The 18,628-nt window shown below is 40.3% G+C and overlaps 1 protein-coding gene across 2 annotated transcripts in view; it reads left to right on the forward strand.

Annotated features, from left to right (window-relative positions):
• col18a1a (collagen type XVIII alpha 1 chain a) overlaps nt 1-18,628 on the forward strand; it is a 77,060-nt gene that overhangs the window by 22,736 nt on the left and 35,696 nt on the right. The window contains exons 1-2 of one of the 2 annotated variants that reach the window (XM_072397889.1): nt 8,101-8,548; nt 17,442-17,983. In XM_072397889.1, the coding sequence (XP_072253990.1) occupies nt 8,221-8,548; nt 17,442-17,983 (870 nt within the window). In that variant the 5' untranslated portion in view covers nt 8,101-8,220. Of the gene's footprint in view, nt 1-8,100; nt 8,549-17,441; nt 17,984-18,628 lie in introns of those variants that run through there. The other variant, XM_072397890.1, reaches the window with a different exon arrangement.

The following is an 18,628-nucleotide window of genomic DNA, read 5'->3' on the forward strand; positions in this document are numbered from 1 at the left end:
ACGGTCTTTAACTCCACTGAGGTCATGTGGTGCAACTGCACTTGCAACCAGCTTCCTGCTACCTTCTAATGCCTCTGTAATTGATATTTCAAACACCACTATTTCTATCCAATTCTTAGAGATACTCTGTGGTAAATGTGTAGCTAAACAGAGCGGGACATTTTCAACTCCGTGACCCTGAAACCCTGCCTTCTTAGACACACAGAGTTTGGATTCCAGGTGTGGGAGTGTCCCTCTCCATTCCTTTCAGGTCTAGAAAGCGGGTAAATGATTTGTCAGAGCGAGGTGACCCTTCTCTTCAAGTTAATTTTCGACCACCTGGGCAGTTCTGACATAAATGTGTGTTAGGATTTTTGATAAGGTCCATTGTATTTTTTATTTTTCATGGATTAGATGCAATGAAATAACTGAACCTAAGGTCTCTTCCTGTGGCGGCTTAGACGCCATTGTCTCTTGATTGACAGCTGTGTGTAAAATGTACTGTAAAATGTAAAATGTACTGTCGACAGTCCTGTAACCGCAGTGCTTTGGACTGTAATGAGGTCAGTGTCGTGTTGAACCACACAGTTAATCTCACAGGAATTTGGTCTCCCCCTGCTGATGAAAACAGGGATGAGCACGAGTAAAACCCTTTTTTTCTCACACAGGCACATCAAGCTCATGCAGATCATATGTTAACAACAAACCTTTCTTTTTTATTTTTGTTTGACTGAAAATTAAATAATCTCTCCATTGTCCATTCCTTTGAAAGTCATTTGATGTGCTATTAAATGTCAAACAGTCAACACATTCTAGTCTCAGCTCAGAGAACATAATCCTCTGTGGTTTCTCTTTGTGCTGTCACATCAACACAGCAGGTGTGTTGAGTTTGGTTGCCTCGCAAATGAAGACAAATGCCTTGTAATGACTTTATCTCAATGATCATCGTTTAAAAGAATTGTTAACAGTATTTTGATTGTGCTTTATCTACTACCATAAGGTGCTGCCTGCTGTTGACAGGTCCTATGCTGTCAGTGTTTGATTTTCCACAGGTGTCTTTTTGTCAGAGAGGGACCACCTGTTGAGTAAAGTTTGCTTTATGTCATTTGGTGTATCTACATCAGAAAGGATGGGGTGCAGTAGATTATTGGGAGCTTGATGTGAACAAAAGATCATTTATGCACAGACAAGGCTGCTCATGATGCACACCTCCTTAAGATTAGTGTTTTAACCTTTGTGGCATCCAAATGTTATTTGTTCAGTTGTGCTGAATAAATAACGTTAAAGTTACATGTAACTTACAGCTTTATATCAACCAGTTTTACTGGCAGTAGGACGTGTGTTGCTGCTTTGTGTTTTATTGCGTCTTGTTGTGGTTCACCTGTTAGACAGCAGAGGGAGCCATTTAGTCACAGCCTAAAATGTGACGTGACACTGACTATTATTCAAATAATCATCACTTCTAGAAAGAAACCTTTAATTGTGTAATGATACCTGCAAAGCTTCCACAAATCAGCCACACACCCTTTAAATGTCAAGGTGATGCTCTGTATTTGCCAGCAAACATTTCAAAGATAAACAGCAGTGTAACAATTCAGCTTGACTCACCTCTCACTTCAGTCAGCGAGGAGTTGTTTCAGGCAGAGGAATCAATAATGTGTCTGTCAGTAGTCGAGATTACACCTCGCATGCTGTGTGGGCTAGTTACAGCTGAGACATTTCCGAATGCTCTGACTTGACAGTGCACTAATCAGTGAAGTCATTACAGTTACAAGAAGTCTCCATGTAGTCCCTTTGGGGATGTGAGTTATTTTTTTCTGCCTTGCATCTCGTTGTGATTGCTTTTATAAGATGTGGGAGACTGTTTATGAGTGCAGCTGTCCAGTGTATCCATCTTTGAAGATGAATGAATGTCAGACACAGACGGTCAGTTTAAAGTGTATTGACGTGAAATCAATGAAAAAAAAAAAGAACGGAACTTGGTGGTGAGTGAGTCAAAGTTTCCAAAATATGCATGTCTCATGGGGTTCAATTCAATTTAGAGCTGAAGCATCAACAGAGGAACACTTACAGGCCACCAGGGAATGTTATGGCATTTCAGACATGTTCTCAGGGTACAATTTACATTTGAAAAACCTATCAAGCTTTGATGTAGTGTACATAAATGAAAGTGTTTATACCGAAAATTACATTTATGTAGGGCTGTTAAATGTGGTTAAACATCCGTGTCTGACTTCTATCACATGTACAGAACACCCCTCCGTGCCTTACCAATACTGTAACTGTTGTTTAGGTACCACAGGCTACATATTCCCCTGTTGTTATGGAATGTGTCTTATTGAGAGTAACAGCCGAGCTGTTTCTGCTTGCCTGAGCAGGACTGTGAGGAACCCTGCAGGGCTCAGTCTGCCTGTGTGTCTCTTTGTGCAGGATACTGAATCGTTCAGTGAAGTGATGCAGCCCTGCGGTCTTTAAAGAAGCAACAAGTTGATTTGCTGCCTTATAGTGGGATGGAAACTGTTATATCCAGTACTTGTAGGGATTTCTGGAGACTTGCCTGTGAAAATACTGTAGCAGCAAGTATAGAAAAATCTGTAAAATACTACATAATTACTCCTACATTTTAACAGCTGTTACAGTTACAGCTGAAGATGACACTAACAATATGTTTTTATCCTATGTTTAGCCTAGGAAATGTTGGATGGGTTTATGATTTGCTTACTGATTTCTTCCATGTATTCAGAAACTTTAAGATTTTATGGCTTAATGTCTGAACAAAAGATATTTACCCCACAGGCAAAGTTACCCACTGAGAACCTGCTCCGACAGGCCACTTTAGCTTTGTGATAAGTGTCTGTCTGTGGGAAACAGGACCCCTTTCCCTCCCAATGTGATAGCGGTGACCTCCTGACCTCCATTCTGTTAGCCAACCCCCCACTGCTCATTCTCTGTCTGTCTCACACACTCAGTGAGACACATTCACTGATCAGAGATATTAAAGATGCAAGAGAAGATGTCGCTTAAATGAGGTTCTTTCATTGTGACAAACGAGCCAGAGTAGAGGCACGACACACCATCTGCGGCAGCCAAGGAGCTGCGCTCACGCATGAGTCAGGTGTCGTGTGTGCACTACAGTCTGTATATGTCTGTGTCTTTCTGTTTACTCTGCTGCTCCGCTGGGACATGCTGTGTGACGGCACAACAAGTGTGTTTGTGTTCGTGTGCCTGTTGGTGTGTGCACATGTATGTCAACCATGCGCAGGCTTGTTCATGACCCTCTGTGGCTCCCAGCTCCCTCGGTGCCTTGAAGCTTAGTGCTTGTAAAACCACTGAGACAGTGACTTCACGATGACTCACAGCAAGAGGTCAAAGACTCACACTTGCTGAAATAACATCAGTGTGTGTGTGAGGTGAGGGTATCTGTCAAAAGGCCCTCTGGCTGCATTAAGTGCTCTCTAACGTCTTGAAGAGATTACCATGTTTTTTTGCATGGGCATCTTGTGTTTTACGTATGCCTACTTTTGTGCCTTTATGTCTGTACTGCACTTACACTTAAGGTAAAAATGACACACTGTCTATAGTATAAAACTGCAAGAAATGATTGAGATGGTAAGAACTTTTACAGCAGGAATGTATATAAAAGTCACTCTAAATGCACCCAGTACTTTCCCTCATTGCTTGTTGTGTTTGATATAGTGTTCGTGTGACTCTTGTATTCCTAAATTGATCTCAAAAGCTATGTTTAAAACTGATTAAATTGTCCCTCTGAGAATGAAATTTGATGTGTGAATGACAGGAGTGTGGAATAGAATCCCACCATGCAGTGACAGACAATTGGACGCCGTTGGCCCCTCCTGGATTATGTTGAGGAGGTTTTGTTGGTGTTGTAATTAGTCGATCATTCACCTCTTATTGATGGTCTCAGCCTTCAGACTCATTCCTGGTATAAGGTTACATGCTTTTGTCTGTCTATTGTGAGGAAAGACAGAAGGGAGGCCTGGAATTTCAGTTCATCTCCTTTTCAACACACGATACAGAAATCCTGTGGCTTTGTTTCTATGCCATATTTTATCAAAGACTGCATTGGCTCCTACGTTTTGTTTTATTTGATGAATTGTTTTGTGGATATTCTTGGTTTTTTGGTTTTCTGCCACTCGAAAGCAATAGAGCTCAATGTTTTACCATCTTTGGTGCTTCATTTGACAACAAATGTGCATGAAACTTTGCTGAGGTTGTGGTCTTCTGTCAGCAGGCAACAGTTGGACAGCAGGACACCCGTATGTTAGCTGAGCTAAAGAAAAACTCCTAAACTCTCCTGTAAAAAATGCTTGAACTACACACAGATCCTCTTGAACTTGCACTCAACACATATCAAAACAAGCCCAATTCCCAAAAAAGTTGCGATGCTCTGTAAATTTTAAAAGAAAAATGAGGGCAGCAGCACATCTCAAACAAGTTGGGACCAGGCCATGTTTACCACTGGGTAGCCTCCTCTCTTCTTTTGACAACGTTCTCTAAACATCTGGGAACTGAGGACACCAGTCAGACTTTACACAGAAAGTGAGCCAAGACCTTTCTTGCTGCGAGGTGACAAAGTTAGCCACCACACTACAATGCTGGGGGCATGCAGCAAAGGACCCCTGGCCGGGACTTGAGAAAATGTCAGCTGGATGGGAGCTTATGTTGATCTTAAACCTGTACTTTTTAGCATTGACGGAGCCTTTCCAGATGCACAAGTTGTCAGTTCCATAGGCGCTAATGCACCTTCATGCCAACAGAGATGTAGGCCTTTGAACTGAGTGCTCATTATGGGACCTCTTCTCTTTAGAGAACACACTGTTCTTGATTTCCAAATCAGTTTTTCCAAATTTGGTTTATCTGGCAACAGAAAAGTTCAGCTTTCCCTTTCAAATGAGCTTTGAGCTTTCAAAGCAGCATTTCTTGATCACGTTCACACAGCTTCTTTTTGCATGATAGACCTTTAACCTTCATTTGTGGATGGAAAATGATGCCAGTGATATCCGGAAGTGTTCCTGAGCCTATGTAGAGATTTCCAGGACAGAATCATGACTGTTTTTATTACAGTGCAGCCCCCTTGTTAATAGAGATGTCTCGAGATTCTTGGAATCTTTCGATTATATCATGTATCGTAGATGATGAAACATTCAAAATCGATTTTGCGATTTTACATTGAGGAACACCATTCTGAAATTGATCCACAATTTGCAGACTGCTGAACCTCTTCCAAGCTTTACTTTTGTGAGACTCAGTCTCTCTAAGGTGCTCTTTTTTTAGCTTAATTAGTTGCAACATGTTTCTCCAACTCCTATTTCAACCCTTTGTAGGCATGGTTCTTACAAAAAACTCAAGATGAGCTTATTTTTTTTCAAGAAATATTAAGATATCTCACTTGTTCTATTATTCTGTAGTTCTATATGGCAGTCAGTGCTCTCATATATTGACGTTAATCTTTAGCTTTAAGTCGTGTCAGTAATTAAAAGCAAAGTCTTGCATTTGTCTTAAAGATAAAGATAAAGATAGGCTTTTGAAGCCCTTTTACTGTAATTACCTGTCCGACAGCACTGTTAGACAGGAAATGTTGCCGTCATGTTTTCATCATATCTTGTGGTCTGCACTTGATAGGGGCATCAGGAGACATGAAAGAGATGGTGAAAACAGGGACACGTTTTTGACAAAGCTCAGGGTGTGCTCATTGTTTGATGTCTGGAAATTGCATCAGTCCAAAAATGTAAGATTACTGCCTTCATTAGATATAATTTTTGTCTTTTCATGGTCAGATTTTTCCACACTGTAGATAATAAAGCCATTTGTTAAACAAAGTGAAAAGATGCCTGTTGGCATATTTCGCACCTTTTGAAGTTTTCATGAAGACTTGAGATCTTTTATTGCCAGTTTTGAAACAACAAAACTCCTCCATTTCATTCTGTTTCAGACAATGTCCGCTTTTTGCCTGGAGTTATTTATGATTTGGCATCTAGTTAGCAAAGGAAGTCATGTTGATGGGACTCCCCACATCAGATGGGAAGCGAAGGACAGTAGAGTTTTTGTTTAATCATGGGATGGGTCATTTAGATGGGAATGTACCACTTGATTTTCATGAAAAAACATCTAACAAAAGGCTTTTGATAATCAAGTGAAAGTGTACTTGGCTGTTTTCACAGCAACATAACTGCTGTCCGAAGCTGCAGTTATTAACCCTGAATTTAATAATAATGCTGTGCCAGACAGGGGTTTTCTGATGTTTTTTCAGGCTATTGAGTATCGATTACAATATAGTTAGTTAAAATAAAGTTTACTAAACAAATGCCTTTCTGACTGTGTTGGCCCAGAGGACCCCTGAAGCAGCTGACTGGTATATTACTCAAATACTGAACAATGTCAACAGTAATCTTTGAATGCTTCTCAAAATGTTTTGGTATGGTCCCATTTTTGTTCTGTGTTGCTTGTAGGGTAACTTGAAAAGTTCTTGCCTCACTAAAAGTTGACTATTTTCACAGCTATAATTAAGTTGTCTATTTTTGACAGTTTTAGAATGAACGATTACTCAGTTAAGAGTATTGCATCCTTTTAGCCCAGAGGGTCAGGCAGTATACATTAACAAAACTGAGATCATCACATGCAGGACTGAACCACTGAACTAATGATAGAAAGTATTAAAGCTATATCTACAGACATATTTTTTTCTTTTCTTCCTTAAAAGTCAGACAAAGCTTGGCCCTACCTACGATGAGGTGAGCTATGTGTTATTAAACAGTTAAGACAGTTAATAAATTTAACTTGCTCATGCCTTTGTTTTTTTAATAAGCCACACATTTAATCGTAAAGACAGGACTCATTTGGCTCATTAGGGAGCTCAGACTATGAGAGTGAATTAAAACTTGTTAAACTCGTTACAAGACAGCTGTGCATCTCTGCATGAATGTCTGGAAGCTTTATAGAGATGACCTAACTGAGTACCTTTCTCTCAGCAAGCTCTCTGTCACAATGCATATTTTTATTTTGAACGCCAATACAACAGGAAAGGTACGCAAACCTCCTTTTCCTTTTATCACTCAGATCCCATTTGTACTTGTTGAGTGTCTCTGTCAGCTGATCCTATAGGCAGTAGAAGAAACCAGTCTGGACAAGAAAGTGAAGCCTGGATTACTGTGTAACTATACAGCACCAAAACAGTCTTCTAATCCATAAGGACCCACGGTGACACAGGTGGAACAAATGACTGAAACTAGAATAAATTCCCAAAAGTGTAACAGATGTAATGTTACAGATTCTTGACGCTCGGTGGTTGTACCTGAAATGTTTTTTCAGAAATATGATCTATGGGGTCCATTTGGTCTGTTTTATATTCTTTTCAATTATTTTTAAGCAAAAATGAGTCTCTAGATTAAACAATGAATGGTGTCATGTAACGGAAGGACAATTTGTGTAGTTTCTGGTATGTCCATGCTCGTAGGAGCAGATAAGCACGGATTTGCATGAAGAACACTGCCTTAGTTGAGATAATCCAGGCAACAAAATGACTCCACCGTCTGCAGTTGACAGAGTTTCTATTGTTTATACTATGTAAGGAATTATGTTTTATTCCATATGATAATCCAACTATTGGAATAAGATTAAGTTATTATAGTATATTTGAATATTCCCAAACATCACAATGGAAACATTTGTTTGATAATTTGTCTATGGGACCTTTTTAATTCATTAGGAAGACATTTGCTCTGTGCTGTCCATTTTCTAAACTGTCCTCACAGTATATAATATAATTAGTTTTGTTGAAAACTTAAATCAACATCAGCCTATATCTATAGTTTTCTAATGATAATAATTTAACCAAGACAACCAGTCAAGAGGAACAAATTGCCCCTCTCTTTACCACACTGAAAGCATCAGTATTGTACTCTGAAAGGCAAGACTGCTGTAATTCTGAGGTATCAGTCAGCGGGAGAGATCACTTTTCAATGCTGTCACAAAAGGAGAAGGAGGAGTTAAAATAATGAATATTGCCAGGGCAGCCAATACGGAGCCCACTTCTTCCTGCTCTCCCCCTTTACTCTTTAGAATGGGGCACTCCTTCTTCACTTCTTCTCCCTGCCTGGTGCAGTGTGTGTGGAGACAGAGCAGGAGGAAAGTGTGTGTTGTGGCTCTGTGGACATGTCACAGTTTACTCTAGGAGCGTGATCAAGAGGGTAGACGTGGTTACAACTTGACATCACACCTATAATGAGGACCCAGTTTGGATTTTTGTTTTTGCTGGTCCAGTGGGTGGTCTGCGCTGATGCTTGGTTCTGGTCCTGGACTGGTACTACAACTTTGCCGCCAACAGAGGAACACGACGGGTCTGGCAGTCCTGTAGGTAGTGGAGAACTGCCATCAGAGACTAGAGCAGAGGTCATTTATGAAAGACAAGGGATCCACACGGAGGTCCAGACTTGGGATGAGACTACTGAGGCTCCTCAACTGACTACTGTAATATCTACAACACCACCAGTGAATGAACGTGCAACAGAAAAGGGCACTGCAAGGATTTCATCACTCATAAGTACACCTGGTAATGACACATCTTCATTAAAGGGTATAGGTTCTGGAGAATCTTATCATTTAACAGGAAATGTATCAAGACGTAGATCTTCGATTGAGTCTGAATTGGCATCAGACACTGGATCTGGTCATGTGCCCAGCTCTACACTCATGTCTGAAGCCAATTTGACCACAGACAATGAAATGAGTTTGAGATCTGAAATTGTAAAAGGAGCAGTAATGCCCACTGATCACAGGGATGTAGATAGTGGAGGGAGAGTAGTTTCCCAAATAAATAAAAAACTGAAATTTCAAGAGAGAGCCTGGACAACTCGTAACAGTGCAGGTGAGAGCAGTAACTTTGGCAGCACAAAATCAGAGCAAAGTCTTGATTCTCATCCGGAAATCCTTAATCACAACAAAGAAACCGCAAACAACAGCTCTAGTTGGAATTACTTAAATTTGACTTATCATCACAGCCCAAATAGTTTACAAACCTTGAATTTAGACAGCAGCTTTGGACAGACTACTGCAGTCTCTCAGGACAACCAGCATGTGACAGCTACTCAGCTACCAGCTGGTGATCAGGTTGTGTTACAAACTAGTCAAGCACCATTTGCTAACCAGACGCTTTCTTCTACAGAAACACCAACAAAAATCCTAAAACAGTTTATTACCCTACCAATAAAACCAGTCATTAACTTATCCACAGCTACCCAACCTCAACTACCCAGTCAAGCATTAGTAACAAGCCAAAAAGAATTGACGAGCCATAGTGGTCACAATTTAGGTACTATTCAACAATCAGTAAGTGAGCAAGAGCTGAGCAAAGCAAACTTATTCAGTCCGACAGCTGCAAGTGGCCAGACACCAGCTGAAAACCACACAGAAGTAGCTCAATCAGCACTGGACAGTGAATCCCCAGAATGCGTGTTGCTAGATACTGCTCTGCCTTTCTGCTCCTTCATGGTTGGGCAAAGGTTTGCTTTACCCAATTTCTTCAACCACAGCAGTGTGGAGGAAGTCCAGGCACTCCTGAATGAGTGGGCATGGCTGTTGGGGTCACATTGTCACCATAGTCTGGAGTGGTTTTTCTGCCTTCTCTTGGTACCAAAGTGTGGATCTGTCGTTCCGCTGACTGTGTTGCCTTGCCAGAGCTTCTGCCAAGTGTTGCGGGACAGTTGCTGGATGCTCCTGGATGAGGGACACCTCCCTGTAGAGTGCCACACTCTACCAGATGAGGAGGACGATGGGTATCAGTGCTTGTCAGTTAGTAACCGGAAAGGTAATCACTGGTTTAAAATTAATCTGACGGGGGGTTAATTTTGAATCAGTTTTGGAAATCCATCTAATTTGGAAATCTCTAATCCCCATTTTTTTACCCAATACCCCTTCCCCACCTAATGAATAGACATTACTACCAGTCAATATCGAGCAAGAGAGCTTCAACAATGGATTTCTTCCCATGCACATCCTAATTTTCATGTTTATTCCTCGTATAAGCCTAACAAGCATGGTGAGAGCCTGTTACTGTGTTTAACTTGTTGCATGTACCCGTTTCCCTTGCCCTCAAGATTGCATGTGACTTCCTTTGTCCTTTGTTTGAGTCATAATACACATACACACAGAACGCAACTCCAGCTAAATTTATTTGTAGGTTATTAATGGAAAGATAACATGTGGTCAGATGATCTGATGATGATGATTGCATGTTTTTGGAAAATTTATTTATTCCATTATTTACATCTTATCCTCCATAACAATAAGATTAAACACCACCGAGATCTTACAGTAAATGCAGATGGGGGTAGCTTCAGAAAACATAGCGGTGCTATCAAATATTTTATGTTTACAACACTTTCTTAGGAATAAAGTACACTTTGATAATTCTAACTGAGGAAAAAGCAAACTTTCCTAATGGATACATCTGAAACCGCTTAAGGCTGACTCCCATAATCTGAAAACAGTTTGTGTAAAGAAACCTTTGCTGAACTTTTTCGACTGTAAGTGGTTTACAGGCCACTTTATGTGCATGTGTCTGTTCAGGAAGGGACGTATTAGGTTGTCAATCATGGGAAGCATTCCTGTTTGCAACACTGGGTGTCATTAACATGACATTTTGTACAACTGTTCTGACAGCTGGACTCACATGTTAACAAGTACATTTTGTGAAGAAGAAGACATCAATCGCTTGTTTCTTTGCTTCCTGAATGCAGTAATATATTGGCAGCTAATGATGAATTCTTTTTATTTCATGTAAAAATGTGTCTGGATAAAATGCTTATAACTTCATAGATTTTTTATAATCTTGACTATATATTCTTAAAGATTAAGAGTGGCAGTGTGCAGACAAAATCTGTTCCTGTAAGCCTTCTTTGCTTCTGGCCGTCTGCCCCCACTGTCAGTTCATATCACCAGGAGTTGAAGATTGTCTTTTTACAGCTGCATTATCTTTCAGACACTCAGTTTCATTGACAGACATGAGTGGGCATCATGTCTCTGATTCTCTGATATTTCAGGTCCAAGACATATCTGTATGTTTGAAGTGCTTTAGGTTTGTGTTTGTTGGTGAGCAAACTCAAGGAGGAATTGGGATTACTATAGGGATGAGAGGAAGCATGGGACTTGTTGTCAAATAGACCAAAGCTTGTGGTTGTTTAGGGTCACATTGCAAACCACTAACACAGGTGTTAGTGAGGAATTTTTATCTGTTATGTGTAAACCGTGTGTCTCATTAGGAAATCCCTAAAAAGTTTGAGGATACAATAAATGCTCTTTGACACGGTGGTCATGACACCAAACATTGACCTTAAACATATTAAAAGAAACAATCTTGCGGCCATCTTTAAACCCTGAAGGCAGTTTTAATGGGTACTCCAGGAGCTGGTTCACTACCAAGGGATGTACGCTGGGTATTGCTTGTAAAAGTTGCCTCAAGGTATAATTGAAGTTCTTTCAGTCACTCTAAATCAGACATAAAGTTTCTGCTGCCAGGACCATCTGGTATCACTCATTTAACTCGTTGAGACCTGATGCAAAATGTGTATACCCATGTCAATGTGAAGAGGAAGTTTCAGGTCTTAATAGGTTAAACATCACTTATTACCACTTATTAGAGTCATGGTTGAGATATAACAAAGAGGCTGTGTGTACTTGTTGAGTTACTGCTCAACTCCATATGGACATTGTGAACCTGTGCCAGCATCTTACTGCAACAATCTGAGGTCAATTTTTAAAAGGGAAAAGCAGGTTGCTGCCCTTTGACTTGGACTTAAATAAGATCCTACATAAGTGACTGAGATAATGTGTTGCAAAACTCTGTAAATGTGTCCCTGAAAGAAAAAAAGCTTAATTTGCCTGTTAACCAGTGTAGCAACTTCAGGACTGTCCACCGGTTTACAAACCTTTTGACCTCAAATCAGAACCCTTATTTTTTCAATTTTCATTACCCGCAGCTCTGCTGGCTTGATGTGTAGAGGGAAGGGCTGTCATTCTTATACTCAGGGCCTTAATACCACCCCACCTCTACATCATCATTTAGCTATGACCTGTCATGCAAGAATGTACCATGATATTTTGGATGAATTTAAAGAATGGGCTGCCAGCTTGGAGCAAAAACATAAAAAAGGAACATATTAAACTCTTTGAATTGAGCGTATAGTGAGGGAGATTACTGTGGAGAGATTGTAGTGATATCAGAGTGCTCCATGGGAACTCTGTAAGAGATCTGTCAGATCTGATCCTCTCACTCTCGGGGAGGCTGGAGTTTAGGGCTCAATAGCTCTTTTAATTATGTTTTTCCATGGTTACCAGTCTCCTCTTGAAAGATGAGCGGTCATTCATATCTGGGTCTAGAGGTCAGCTGCAATTTATTTTGGAGAAGTCTGGATACCAAAACTATATCCTGTGTAAAAAACTTAATGCTATTTAATTACAATTAAGTAATCTCCTGCCAATAGACACATCTGTACATATCTGGTCTGTCTAGGAAAGAGGCAGGATGCCTCTTCACCTGTGGATTGTACTCCTTTTGCTGGTCTGACACTGATTTGTAGCACCAGGGGTCCACTGAGCTCAGATATCCCATGACAGGAAGGCCCAAAGCTGGCTCCAGCCTTCATGGCGGTGCTTGCCAGGGAATCATTTTGACTTGGCTCTCAGGAGGGTTCCAATTATGGGCACAGTGTGGTCTGACTACTTTGCTGCCAGAAACCTATTACCCCCTCTGGTTTGTGTTGCTCTAGTATGAAATGAGAAGTGGTGGGGCTATGCTGCAAAACACAGATCAGAAACACCGGGGTGTTTCCAGATGAAAAATGGCCTAAATGTTTTGAGCGCTTATTGAGGACAGGTTGTCTCTCAGCAGTTTGGATGAGCATTAAACCCATTCCAAAGCATTTTCACTCTGATTAGGTGAATATGTGAGTTTATTTTATTTTTTTGAGGTTCCAAACAGAAAAAAAGAAGAGAATGTTAGTAGATGATTGTTTTCTTCCTAATTCTTTTTAGCCGTAGAGGTTATGGTAGTTAACCATTACTCCTTTCCCAAAGAGTAAATTACACAGCTTGCAGTTGACCCATCTTCCTTTTGTAGTCCTCAGAGTGCGTTAGTGAGACTCTCTGTTCAACTCCTACTGGAGCTAAAGACAGAATACCCTGTTTGACTTTCACTCAGAAGAGGACTGACTATTCTAAAGCTTGTTCTTGCTGACTTTCAGTGATTTGGAACTAACATTTATGACTATTCATCAACATTATCACTGAAATATGAAAGATTAAATGAGTATGCAGTGTATCAGATTTGTAAAATTGCATCAACTGACGTCTTTATGTTCATATTCAAATTCACACACATATTATAAAGTGTTTTGAAATGATTTAAAATCATTAGACAACCAAAACCCTTTTGTTCTGCATTTTAGAGGCTGGATGACAGAAAGGGAACTTCGACATTTCAGAAAAGCCTGCGAACTGTGATGAATTGCTTATATGTTTGATGTGTTGGCCTGTTGGGTGCAAAGAGCATTCAGAACAGCCAGTATTAAATCTGACAGCATAAGACTGAAACTTTTCTTAGCAGCGAGATAGTGGGATGTCCATTGTTAGAATTAGTTAAGCAAGATCACCTAAAGATACCGTGGACATACATAGCGTCCTCTGTGGTGCATGCCCGAGGAAATTTTAAGCTCATGCTCATACTTTCAGTTAGGATCATCTGTGCCACTGGTGAAAAAAGTTAATGTGGAGCTTCGTTTGTCAGCATTTTATAGCTTTTGATTTGTCATTTTTCCCTCTGTGGTTTGAAAAATTATACTGAATATTGAGGATTTTCCTTGATATCAGTACAAGATTAACAACCTGGTAATGAAATACTGCACGGTATAATATATTTGGCTGGATCTGTATTGTTGTTTATCTTCTACTGGGATTAATTTAAATTAGAGTTTGTAAGAACTGAAGATTGATTTAATATTGTAAGCAACACAAATGGCTCCATTTAAGCCTGTAAACAGACAGACATATATGAAACTACAAGAACAAACCTGGATTAAACAAACCCAACCATCATATGCGAAAGAAAAAAAGTGTCACTTTTAAATCAAATCTCTAACAACCACTACAATCACAATTTAGGCTGCAAATGCATGAAGGTTGTGACATTCTCTTAAAAGAATCACAGTATTGTAATTTTCATGTTTTCTAAGTTGAAGTCTGACACTGCAGACACAGGGTCAGTCCGCTGAGCTGCCTCTTGCAGAGTGAAAGGAGAGATCATCGTCCCTGCCAGCAGGCCTCAAGTGATGTTGGAAATGCTGGCGAGTGTAGTTGGCTGACACCGCAAAGGTCTCTGTCTGTCCAGATGTTCAAATGTTTTTCCACAGATTATGCAGGATCATGTATTTCCCAAAGCTGTGTACACAGTCTCACACTGTATGTACAGCTTTATCAACAGGGTACCACAAAGTGTGGTCCTCCGACCTGGAATGTTACGACAAGACAAAGACCTTCTTTCCTGGTCAGTAAGCGGTTGGCTTGACAAGACAAACTAGCACCATAAACTCAGCACCACTCCATTCATCTACAGCTCTTTTTTGTGTCTAACTGACCTTGAAGCTGTCAGTGTTCAACAAAGGCCATTTGGAAAACCTGAATTGAGATTGCACTTAAAATGCTAATGATGAAGCTTTTGTGTGACCAACACTTTCTGATAGGGAATAACGGACTGGTCCTTTTCTGACAGCGAAGGAGCTTCGGTAGAAATATTCTTGGGGAACCGATCAAACATTTGAATCATTTTTAGATCTGGTTTTGAAATTTAACACAGTCACATAGTGGCATCTGGCACAATTACACAGAGACACTGTTGTAGTAAAAGGTGAATCATCATGTTCACATAAATTTTTCTTCTTCAATGTTTGTAATTATACCGCAACAGGTGACGTTTTGTAATTACACCGCAAACGGCGATGTTTTGTAATTATATCACAAACGGCGATGTTTTGTAATTATACCGCAAACTGCGATGCGATGCAAACTCCCCGCTGCAATGCTTTTATTTTATGTAAAGTACTTTGAATTGTTTTGTACATGAAATGTGCTTTATAAATAAATTTGACTTGACTTGACTTATCGGCAGCTTTTGAACAGATCCCAAAAGAGCGCACATCTGGTTGGTGCAAGTGACGACTAATAGATGAGATGGTTTCATAATGACAGGTTTGGAAAGCCGTGTGCGCGCACATCTCAAAAGGAAGTACATGCACACATGATCATTTGGAAAAAGTAATAAGAAATCAGATGTCTGAACTGTAGAAGAAAGAGTTATTGTGGACATAGGACAGTGAGGTTGAATCCCCAGTTTTCACTGCAGAGGAATACTCCAGACTCTGTTTGAGAGATGTGACTCATGCTCTTATCTATTACACAGCCTTAAGTTTATTGTAGATACAAGTTTTGCTTCACAAATGACAAAATTCTTTGAAATTAAAGAATTAAGTGGACTGCAGCTGTGTGGGCAAGTTTCAGTACATCTGTATTTTTGTCTTTCTCTGAGGCCAAAATCAATCTTTTCAGCACCCATACCAAGGAAATTGACTATTTTCGGTGATCTGCTTTCTGGATTTCACAATGAATTACTACAAGCTTTTGCAATTTTCAACCCTCCTTTGACGGAGACTCAGCACATAAGAGGGAGCCAGGTTCAAACATGTGAGCACAGGCCTGCTGAAGAGACCCTCAAGGTCTCCCATTCTGACTTTATCAGAGTAAACATCTGGTCGGCTTGGTGCAAATGACACTTTGTTAAGCAGCATTCATACAGCAGTCAAGGTGTACTTGAGGAGTTCTTTACCTGGGCCTTATTGTGTAATTTCATGGTAAACTTTTTCACCTTTAGCTATAAAAAGCTTGCCTATACTCAGGTGTTGTTCTGTCCAAGATTTTGAAATTCAGAAAGATTTGTTGAGGTTTGATCCAGTGATATTTTATTGATATTAACTTTTAATTTGGTTTTTAACTTGCTATGGTATTTATGGGATATTATTATCCAGTAAGATCCCAACTAAACCTCCTTTACATTTATTACTTGTGAGACTGTAAATATTACAGATTGTAATATATATACAATATTGTAATATCAGATCAGTCTGTCTTATATTTCGAGCGACATACACATAATTTAGTAAGTAGATGTTAAACAGTACAATTCACTCACAGGAATGATCACCGAAAATATTTGTCTGATTGGTGCTAATAGGATGTGTATAATGGGATGCATATTTATTGCCATCCTGTTACAGCTTGACTTGCTTCTCTGCTTTGATTCAGATGATAGCATCTGAAACTTCCGACCGCACACAGATGATCTGGGCTGGTGATTGTGGTTGTACAGCAGAAAGCAAAATCTCTTGTTAAGCTAAACATTACGTACGTTAAAGCTTTCAACAAAGCTAAGTGTGGACCTCGTTGATCTCCTGCGCTCAGAGCGGTGGGGAGGCTTTGAACTGAGTAATAGAACTCACACATTAGTCACCAGGTGGTAAAGCAAAGCATTCCTTCAAAGCACCACAAAATGTCACAGGCTCTCCAAAAACACTAATTTCTGTAATTTGTCTTCAAACACAAGAAAACATTATTTTTGATCAAAGCAGAAAGCTTTCATAATAAGATTTATGCTGGCACAACAAAATCGACACACGGCGGACTTGATACACATGCTCTATGTGTTCTTTTCATTTCCTAAACACATGCTGTTATTATGCACTGACCGAGCTGGAGTCACCCAGGGCGATGAGACAGTGGGCAGAGATATGCTGGAGGCCCAGCTGCTGGTCCCTGCATGCCCGCAAACAGTGACATTTAGCAGATGTCACACTAGTTGACGGAGTTTAGCTTTTATTTAGCATCCCCAGGAATGCGATGCACAGATGTCCAACTGTTCCCTAGTCAGCAGTGGTAGATCAAATTTAAAGTTCCTAAAATAAGAAAATTAGTTCAAACTGCTGGGATTTAGTGCAAGGAGGTAGTGAAATACTGGACAAGCTAAATCAGTCCTCAAGGCACAGGGCTGCATCTGTTCGACTGTGCCTTTATAAGTGGAAGCTCTTTTAAGCTCATATGTCGGACTTTTTTGGTTGATATTTTCAGGGTTCTTAAAGTAATAAAATCTTTTTTTGTCACTTCTTTCCTAGTGCTAAAAAAAGCTTAAAAATGTAGGCCTGTGTAAGCAGTTGTGGTAACTACATTACAGTCTGGTGTAAGTAACAGCTGATGTTCTTGCATCCATTAGAAACATTCATTTTGTGTCACCCATCAACAGCCTTCCAGCTCCTGGTCTAACACCACACTCTGTTATGCTGCCCTCCCTTCTAACCTCCACTAAATTTCTCCAGATAATGCCCTGACATCTTGCTTCTCTTTTCTAGAAGACAACGGAGTCTCACTACTGCAACTGATTGGAGATCCTCCTCCAAATGAGATCTCCCAAGTCTATGGACCAGACAACAACCCTGGTTACGTCTTTGGCCCGGATGCTAACACGGGCCAACTGGCACGCGCACACCTCCCCAGCCCATTTTACCGAAACTTTGCCCTCATCTTTAATCTGCGACCCACTTCTAACCAGGGCGGCGTCATCTTCTCCATCACAGATTCCTCCCAGAAGATCATGTATGTGGGTGTTAAACTGTCAGCTGTGCAGGGCGCTAAGCAGGACGTCATCTTGTACTACACAGAGCCTGACTCACAGCAGTCCTATGAGGCAGCCACGTTCCGTGTTCCCTCCATGAAGAACACCTGGACCCACTTTGCAATTGCTGTGAGGGATGACAAGGTGATGTTCTATCTCAACTGTGACACAGACCCTCAAGTGATGCGCATCGAAAGATCCCCGGATGAGATGGAGCTGGAAAGTGGTGCCGGAGTCTTTGTTGGCCAAGCTGGAGGAGCTGACCCTGAGAAGTTCCTGGTATGTATACACACTTTGTCTGTTTTCAGCTAAATATTATGTAATGCAAACAATTTTTCATGATGTAAAATACTTGCAGAACTTAGTAGATCAGGCTAGGTGTTGTGTAGAAAGAACTGCGCCTCTTACTTCCCCAAAAATACTGTTTCTCCAGGCAACATGAACTTTGATGAGACAGAACTCCCACTGTGTGAAACTTTGGCAAAGTACAGTTCAGTGTTTTGATTTTCTATCTTCACCATCATCATGTGAAACATTTTAGCTGAATGACTCATGTGATCTGTTTGCTGCAAATTATAGAATGCATTCATGTATGTACCACCTCACCTTCCTCTTTGGAGACAGCAAATAGCTGAAAAACCTGACAGCAGCAATGCAATCAGCTCCAGTCAATTGATGGGATGAATCTTGATGGGATGAAACAGTTGACCACAACTACAGACCTCAGCTGTGAGGGTTACAGTAGTTCATTCATGGCTAATAGAGAAAATTATAATTGGGCTTTCAGTTTTTGCAAGGTAATTTACTTCTCTCTCATTTCACTCTTAAAATAAATATGAGATAGTACTTTTGTACCGACAAGGTGATTCTCACAGAGCTGTTAGCTAAAAAAAATCTTGTTGGGCTGTGCAATGTGTTCTTAAA

The sequence above is a fragment of the Leuresthes tenuis genome, unplaced genomic scaffold (assembly GCF_036924035.1).
Source record: "Leuresthes tenuis unplaced genomic scaffold, fLeuTen1.0.hap1 SCAF_12, whole genome shotgun sequence".
In the NCBI taxonomy this organism is placed as follows: Eukaryota; Metazoa; Chordata; class Actinopteri; order Atheriniformes; family Atherinopsidae; genus Leuresthes; species Leuresthes tenuis.